This window comes from Phoxinus phoxinus (genome assembly GCF_949152265.1).
Source record: "Phoxinus phoxinus genome assembly, chromosome: 18".
Taxonomy (NCBI): Eukaryota; Metazoa; Chordata; class Actinopteri; order Cypriniformes; family Leuciscidae; genus Phoxinus; species Phoxinus phoxinus.
This window is the reverse complement of record NC_136893.1, coordinates 24946560-24956135: the sequence shown is the minus strand read 5'-3', so window position 1 is coordinate 24956135 and position 9576 is coordinate 24946560. Positions and strand designations below refer to the sequence as shown.

Sequence of the window (9576 nt, the reverse complement as noted above, 5' to 3'; positions counted from 1 at the left end):
ATTCTACATGCACCCTTTTTTAATATTGAAACACCATTGAAATCCCGTCCATAGATCAACGTAATTTCAATGGTATTTCAATTATCAGGAATATTGAAACAATGTTAAAATTTCAACTGAACTAAGGATCAACGTGATTTCGATGGAATTTCAATCGTTATTAAGCCATAGAAAATGATTGCTAGGCATACGAAAATAATGCCCTAAATTAAATAGCCTATAATGAATATCCTGCTTTATCTATAACCAGGATGTTAAAAAGTGAGGAAACATTTGAAAGCTGCCTATAGCCTAGCCTAAAACACTGACCACACCACAACATTTAAGGTAAAAACAAATTCATTTTATTAGCCTTATTTCATTATTTGTCCGTTTTAGCCAATTTACAGTTCATGGTCCTCTGACGTGTCTGGTGTCGTCCAGTCCCTCCTGCTCAGTCTTGCGCAGCACAGCCACTTTTGCACAGCCAGTAAATTAGGTGACGCTGGCTGTCCCCATCTGCCGTAAGAGCGTCTAAAACAGAAAATACAAGCACAATGCAAAAACTTAGCCTTTAAGTTAAACAGAGAACACCCACATATTTGCACACTTGGAAACAAATTCAGTAGCATAGGCCTACGCGCTCAGAAAAAGTGCATGTCAGATAAGGCCAATGAAATGTATAACCGGCGGCAAAGCTTTAAAGCACGAGCAAATAATAAACTTTTGTGATTGCGAATAAGTGCAGTGTTCTGTGAGTGTAACTGTACCGCTGCGTTAACGTGTGATGTGAATGTACGCCGAGTTGTATACAGTGTTGGGACGGAGGCGACAGAACTGAATGTGCGCTGTAACACGATATTTCTTCAAAAGCAGATCGTGGAGACATTTTAATAAAATCTATTTCAATGTCTGCAGCACTGCGTCATGACTCATGTTAACGAGGAAATAACCATGTTAACGAGTAGCAGTAGGCTATTTGATTTGGTACAATAGCAAACATTAAGTAATTACCTGATCGTATCGGTCCGGGTCGGTAATGAGCGGTGTCCCGGAGCAGTACGTTGGTCTACCACCCGTTGATCTCCCGGTCATCCACAAATCGATGGATTTGCAATCATATTTCCCGGTCAACGATATGTCGATGACTTTTCAATCACATGTCGTTTCCCGGTCAAATCAACGACTTTTCAACACATTGGCAATCGCCCGGTAAACCAAAAATCAATGCTTAATCAATCATAAAGATAACTATAGATCAATGTTGTTCCAATGTTGGTGCCATCAACATTAATAACGTCAGGTTTCATCGATATATTAATGGTGATTCAACATTTATTTTGCATTGAAATTTCAATATCAACCATAATGATGATTCAGATGCAAAATCAATATTTGTTCAATGTTGGCTTGCTGTCTGGGTGTGATGTTGCTTCCTTGTGTTTGCAGTGAAAGTTTCACTTTGACTGGTTAGTTTTTATGAATTAGCAACCATACGTTTTTTCTAAAGACTTCTTTGTAGTTCGTCTTTAGCAGATGGTAAACACAACAGCATTTAATCTAAGGGAGCACCATTCTCATTGTGACACCTATTTAACTTTTCTAAGGCTTTACCAGTAATTTCATGGATTAATAGGGTATGCATTGATGGAGGGGTCTTCAATGTTTTTCAGGATAAAAGACCCCTTTGGCGGTAGAAACATAGAGTCAGTAGCCATTTTCAAGAAATGGCTGAAGATGCATGTTTTTTGGCAACACTTGATCCATTAATACTAACACTTTCTTTTCTTTTCTCTTCGTAAAAATTACACATACTGTTAGACTAAACGGGGAAGGTTCGCAGCCCTTGCATATTGTTGTCCTTGTGAGTTTAACTGCTTCTATTGCTCTCCTCATTTGTGAATCGCTTTGGATAAAAGCGTCTAATAAATTATTAATGTAAATGGAGCAATAACCCTTGATACAAAATGTGTCAAATAGAGCAACATATTTAAAGGAACACACAGTTTAGCCTGCTGTACGGCAGCAGTTCCTTGATTATTACGCAGGAATGAGAGTATAGTTCCTAGTCATAATGGCCTAGAAAATGACAACTTTTATTTTCTGTCGGTCTTAGTACACGATATAACTACAGAAGAGTCAAGTTTTAAATAGGAAAAATATCGAAACTCTTTGATCATTTTTTTGAGAGAGATGCTAACGGTCTAATCAGATTCAATGATCTATGCTAAGCTATGCTAAAAGTGCTACCGCCAGACCCGGAGATCGGCTCAATGGATTTGAAAACGGTAAAACTGTTTAACTCTAGCGGAGCTGGAAAATGAGCCTATTTCCATAAAAAGTGAGTGTTCCTTTAAGTGGATGTTAACAGTGTATTATGTAAAAATATTTGCACACCAATCATTCTTCAGACGTTGAGAGGGATGTTCTATCACTATTGATTGTATGTTTTTCAATTAGTATTATCCTGTTTTTTGTGTATTCATCAGCTTGTTGAAGTGACCGCTTCCAGCAAAAATGATGCCGCCAATCGAGAAAAGCGGGTAGGTAATCTAAATAAACAAACTCGAAAGTCATGTCTCAGCTCACTGTCTTCTTGACACAACTTGTCCCTTAAAACAACAAATTCCCACCTGTCATCAGACCATAAAACAAGACTTGGTTTAGAATAGAATACATATGTATTACATCATGTAACATTCATACAGAAACGTATACAGAAATGTAGAGCTAGAAATATGTATTTTTGAAAGACACATTACTATCAAACAGGAGATTTAGAAAATCAGACAAAATCAGACTTCATCCATAATGTCTTCCCGTATTGGGTCCAATGAAGGTCGCTCAGGATCTGTTGAGCTTTGTTTTCCTAATAATATTAAGTAATTGCACTGTAAAAAAAAAAAAATATATATATATATTTTCAACCATCAAAAGAATGAAATTTTATTTAAATGTTTTTAAATATATTTTTAATTTCCTTATTATTTATTATTATTATCATGTACTGTAGCATGTTTTATCCCATTTTATATTTAATAAAATGTTAGTTTTAAGTCTACTTGCCTTTTAAGTTATCTGTCCTTAAATATTTAAGTTAATTCAATAGAAAGACCACATTAGGCGAACTTGGTAAAACAAATTTTGTAAGGCACTATTACTGAATAAAAATGGGGGAATGAGTTTCTTCAATTAATTTGAGTAGACTCAACTTATTAAGCTTTACAGTGCAAAATCAGAAAGGAAACTGATCATCACTCAATATATCTCTTTCTGTCTCAAAGGAAGCTGTTCTTATTCGTTCAAAGAGAAGATGGGTTCTGTCCACCGTTGATCTTGAGGAGAACCAGCCTGGACCTTATCCCTTTGTGCTAACACAGGTAACTTTACACAGTCACTGATTCCAGTGCGGGGAGTTCAGCCTTTTTTTCATGAGAACGTGAAGACCTCATGAAATCTCTTGATGATAGCAGTTTTTGGTTATGGTTACACTTGAATAAAATCATATAAAACACAGTTAAATGTACCCAGCAAATATGTTACCTGAGATATAGAAAGAGATAGAGAGAAAGAAAGTGTAGAGATGGAAGGCAGAGCGCAGGTAGAGAGGAAAAGAAGAGCCAGCAGTTTAGGGGTGTAAATCGGACAGTTCATCACGATACGATACGGATTCTCTCAGCCAGCGATACGACATTTGCAGATACCTCAAAAAATTCTGTAATACGATTACGATTCGATTAGATTCAGGGCTATATCGATCGATTAATCGATATTTAGATATTATGTGGCAAGTGTACACAACCAGTTACGTTTATTAACTCACAAATGCATCCAAAAATATATAACATGAAAGTTTAATTAAACTCTTTGAAAATTGCTCACCCTCTCCCAATTGGGACATTTACAAGATAACGTTATATGAACATGAACAAGAATGGAGTTAGGCCATCTCTATAACAGAAGAGTTCGTTTGCAAAAACAGATAACTCCGTTCATGTTCATATTTTTTTATTGCGCATTTGAATATCAATCAAACTGCAGCTGGGTTGTTTTGATTAAGTAATCATAACTAAAAAAATACAGGTAACTTATAAAATGAAAGTTAATTGAAAATATTTTTGTGTGTGTGTGGCAAAAGCAGAAAACCCCACATTTCATGTTTCAGAGTTAAACAAAGCCAAGTAATTGCTATGATACATAATAAAACACTTGGTTAATCTATGTAACGTTGATCTCCTCAGGCCTCAGTTTACAGACGTCTGTCAAACTTTGTTGTTGTGATTAACGTACACGCAACACAGAGAGCTTTCCCCTCGCCACTAACGAAAAAGTTTCAGGTTTTATTTTCCTTTTACGCCCCGAACAAGATATCACGGGTTCATCAAGTTCGTTGAAATCCGTCCTCGATCACTTTTAGTCAGCTTTGACTAGCGCGTCTTTTCAAAGTGACTAGCAGCCTTGTCACCTGACCTGAATACTGCGCACTGATTCGCTAAAACAGACTTTTCAGGTCTTGTCGTTTCTGCTATAATAAAACATGAACTCGCGATGCCTTGACAGTGGAAAATACCAGCTTTTGTGACAAAGGGTTCAGTCAATCTTGTCAGGCGTCTATTCCAGCTGAGAAAAGTTACCTGAGGATGTGGAGTGTCAAAATAAAGGTACCGTATATATCGATATTTTATGCATGTGATCCATATCGATGCATTGTTACACCCCTACACCAGTTACAGTTACACTCTTCTTTTATTCCTTCCTTGACCATGTGACTGAAACCCAAATGTGAGGCATTCAAACTAACCAATCAGAAGATTACAGCTGTAATCTAAAGGTGTGACAATTAGCAGATCCCAGAGGCTTTGGTCACTATCAACCCCTCATGAATTTCAAATGCTTCTTGGAGAGCAAATGTCTTTGTTCATTTTCAAGCCTACAATAGCTAGCCCGTAGGCTTTAGTTACAGCACATGCATATATGCTACTTGCTGATGCCTGATGCTATTAGGAGGAGTAACATGTGAGCAGGGGTGTCCAATCCTGCCCCTGGAGGGCCAATTTCCTGCACAGTTTAGCACAAACACACTCGGCTGGAAGTTTCTAGTGATCCTAATGCTAATCCTATACATGACCTTAAGGCTAACAGACATGAACTAAAAGCCATAAAACTCCATTTTGATTTGATAGTATCTTTAAAGGTGCTGCATGTATTTGACTGTACTAAAGCATAAAAATAACATATCTTTGCAGAGATTTAGGAAGCATGCTGTTGTGGCAAAAATTCATCAAACAAACATCACTGCATAAGAGACACTCAGAATCAAATTATAAAAAAGAGAAGTATTTATTCTTGCAAGAATAGGAGCAGTCTAATACACAGTTGTTACGCCGTGCAGAAGAGTGACACCCCCCCAGACAGACTGAACCAGCTTTTATCTTAGTTTCAAGGCCTTCTTCCCGCCAGAGCCTTCCTACCAGTAGTTTTCCATCCAGTAGTTTTCCATAGACAAGGAAGCCATGACACTAGTTTAGATTCGTCACTAGTTGGCCCACTAAGCCCCCCTTCACCAAATAGCCTTCTGACATCTAGGTCAGAGGTCCTTGTTCGTCTGTTCTCTGGAGTGTCTCCCCCTTCTGCCCTCCCAAGTATATAAACAGAATCTTCTCTCACTACAAGTGAGAGACACACATGTGACATTCTTTGAATCATCTATATTTTACTAAAGATCAATGAATATCATAAAATCGCCACCACAATGCTTAGTAGCTACACATGTTTCTCTGACAAACAATGATACAGCCAGTTATTCTGAAATGTGCCTTGTCGGAATATCTGTTTTTGTTTTAGTGACTCCGCCCACTGCCAATTTACCCATTAGTATTTTGACACGCCGTTGGCAGTTGCCGGAAAACCCAGCGTATTGTAGCCAAGGAAGACAGCAAATAAACGGTGTCAATCTCCTCAATCTGACAACCCATGTGAGCGAGGGAAGAACTCACATTAATATTTTGAATGTGGACCGCAGTACCCATTTCAACTGCTAGCTGTCAATATTACAGACTGCACCTTTAAGTAATATCGTGTTATTTGGTTTGTTTAAATACGCTTGATTATCAAAAATGGATTTATTTTTTAATAATGCATTTTGGCTAAAAGGTGAACAAATATTTAATCATAAATGGTGCATGAATCTAATTTTTTTTATTGTTTTATTGATGCTAGATGTTCAATGACAAAAAGTCGGACAACTCTGTCAAGTTTCGCCTTAAAGGAGATGGGGTGACAAGAGAACCACTTGGTTTGTTTTCCATTGACGAAAACACCGGGATTGTGTCCGTGCTCAAGCCCATCGACCGGGAAGTGAATCCCATCTTCCATGTAAGATCTCACCTGTGGCAAAGCAAGATTTCAGGCGGGATTTGATATGACACTAATGCTAACAAAATAATACAGCGGAATTTCAAAGAATGGACTGATTTAGTTTATGTTGATGTAGTTCAGAGTGGCATTTTGATTATTTTCTAGGTGGACTTTGACGTGCTGGACAGGCAGACTGGCAAAGAGATGGACAAAACGCTGTCATTCGACGTGGCCATAAAGGACGTGAATGACAATAAACCCAAGTTCACGCCAGAAACTTTCCGTGTACCAGTTCCCGAGAACAATCCTGAAGGTTCAGAGAACACGTATTACTGCATACATGCATATATTTTTTCAGTTAAAATGCTTTCTATAAAGAAACTATGGTAACACTTTAAAATACGGATCCTTCGTTAATGAATAACTACACAGGAACAAATGAGTAACACAATGTTAACAATCTAGTAACTACAGTTAACTAACAAGTAACTCTGATTAATGAATTAGTAATTAATAGAACACAGATTTAAGTGGTAGTCACTATTAACTAATCAATAACTACTATTTTTTTAATACTTCCCAGAAAACTACTGAATTTTTTACAGATTTAAGTAGTAGTTCACTATAACTAATCAATAACTACTATTTTTCAATACTTCCCAGAGAAATAATGAAAAAAATTCACAATTCATGCAAAACTTAATAACTAATGCAGGAAAAATGACTAGCACTAGATTAACATTACTGCTAGATACTGTACACTAATTATAAATATGTAATAGCTGTCAATAATTAGCCTATGCACTGTTGTCTTTTAGAGAACTATTCATAAACTAAATAATTTTTAAGAATTGTTTTTATAAATGCACTTGTCTGGAACACTTACCCTGTGGCCGATTTTCCGGCATTCCTCTGGACTGGCTTTGAATAATTAGACTCATCATGGTGAGTACTGGACTGTCATCAGCCATCCAAATACCAGTTATTTTATTATTTAACCTACTTCTCAAAAGTGTTTTTATGTATGTCTCTTTGCTCATATGTAGATATATATATAAATATGTGTGTGTATATATATATCCTGTGAATGATTAGATGATTCTACCCTTTCGGGTTGGCTCTTCATTAGTAACTACAGCATGGAATCATGATAACTAGTAATGACTCAAGTGTTAATGCATACTTCTATAGGAATTATTAATTATTTGGATCCGTATTCTAAAGTGAAGATCATGTTAACTAACTAGTAATGACTCAAGTGTTACTACATACTTCTATAGGAATACCAAACACAAGTCATTTCAAGCGTATGAGATATTGTTTGTGAACTTTTAAATACTATACTTTTAGAAAATGTCTTTAGAAGTATGCATTAACACTTGAGCCATTACTAGTTAGTTAACATGATCTTCACTTTAGAATACGGATCCAAATAATCAGTAGTTCCTATAGAAGTATGTAGTAACACTTGAGTCATTACTTGTTAGTTAACATGATCTTCACTTTAGAATACAGATCCAAATAATTAATAATTCCTATAGAAGTATGCATTAACACTTGAGTCATTACTAGTTATCATGATTCCATGCTGTAGTTACTAATGAAGAGCCAACCCGAAAGGGTAGAATCATCTAATCATTCACAGGATATATATACACAAATATATATATATATATATATATATATATATGAGCAAAGAGACATTTGACATTTGAGAAGTAGGTTAAATAATAAAATAACTGGTATTTGGATGGCTGATGACTCAGTATGTTCCAGTACTCACCATGATGAGTCTAGTTATTCAAAGCCAGTCCAGAGGAATGCCGGAAAATCGACCACAGGGTAAGTGTTCCAGACAAGTGCATTTATAAAAACAATTCTTAAAAATTATTTAGTTTATGAATAGTTCTCTAAAAGACAACAGTGCATAGGCTAATTATTGACAGCTTTCCCAAATCATAAGTCTGCTACGCTATTACATATTTATAATTAGTGTACAGTATCTAGCAGTAATGTTAATCTAGTGCTAGTCATTTTTCCTGCATTAGTTATTAAGTTTTGCATGAATTGTGAATTTTTTTCATTATTTCTCTGGGAAGTATTGAAAAATAGTAGTTATTGATTAGTTATTAGTGAACTACCACTTAAATCTGTAAAAAATTCAGTAGTTCTCTGGGAAGTATTAAAAAAATAGTAGTTATTGATTAGTTAATAGTGAACTACCACTTAAATCTGTGTGCTATTAATTACTAATTCGTTAATCAGAGTTACTTGTTAGTTAACTGTAGTTACTAGATTGTTAACATTGTGTTACTCATTTGTTCCTGTGTAGTTATTCATTAACGAAGGATCCGTATTTTAAAGTGTTACCGAAACTATTATAAGTTAGCCATTTGTAAGGTGACTTCTCCTGAAAAGTGTAAACATTGACAGAACATTGCTCTATTTGTTTGAGCATCCAGACCAGCTCAATACAACACTGATTAAACAAACGGTGTGATTTTGGGGGAGGAATTAACTATTTAGCTGACCAATGGCAGATGGGGGGGTTGGCCTGGAAATCTGTTTGAAAACATGAATTCCATTTGGCAGCACAGAAATTACACACTGCGGCTGTAAAGAAATTGGATGTTGACTCGTGATGTTGGAAGCTCCGTGTTGTGAATTTTAGTCAAGTCAAGTCACCTTTATTTATAAAGCGCTTTTTACAATACAGATTGTTTCAAAGCAGCTTTACAGTGATAACAGGAAAATAATACAACTAAGTTTACGTTACGTCTACATTAAAGGACAATTCCAGCGCAAAAGTCGAGCCACGTACGCCGTGCTAAGTGAGCTGGTCGAAGTCACAGTTCAGCTCACGTAGCACTGCGTTCGTGGCTCGACTGGTCGAGACTGTTTTCCAAAGATGGCTCCTGCCTGTATATGCGACGTGTACTGTCTTTATAAAGTATCTCCTTATTAAACTTTCTGTACACTTACAAAGTTCTCAATGCTTCGGTTTGCATGTAGGGACCCTCATTATGCTACCGTGTTGGTGTGGGGCTATTTCGAGCCTTGTTAGTGGTATTAACTAGCGATTTCTTTTTACTTATATTCGATGCCCCATATACATATACAGCACTAGCGTTATAAGCTAATCAGTTTTTAGAGATAAAACTCTTTACATTCGATTATCATGAAAACGCATCCCAGAGAACGATCGACTCGGTAACCATGTGTGTATTACCCCTAGGTTCA

General features: G+C 36.3%; 1 protein-coding gene across 4 annotated transcripts in view; it reads left to right on the top strand.

Moving 5' to 3' along the window:
* The window catches only part of LOC306985353 (cadherin-like protein 26), a 146028-nt gene that overhangs the window by 101799 nt on the left and 34653 nt on the right, over positions 1 to 9576 (top strand). For 3 of the 4 annotated variants that reach the window (XM_079587512.1, XM_079587515.1, XM_079587514.1), the window contains exons 2-5: positions 2469 to 2522; positions 3264 to 3359; positions 6199 to 6354; positions 6502 to 6649. In XM_079587512.1, the coding sequence (XP_079443638.1) occupies positions 2469 to 2522; positions 3264 to 3359; positions 6199 to 6354; positions 6502 to 6649 (454 nt within the window). The remainder of the gene's footprint in view (positions 1 to 2468; positions 2523 to 3263; positions 3360 to 6198; positions 6355 to 6501; positions 6650 to 9576) is intronic. The other variant, XM_079587513.1, reaches the window with a different exon arrangement.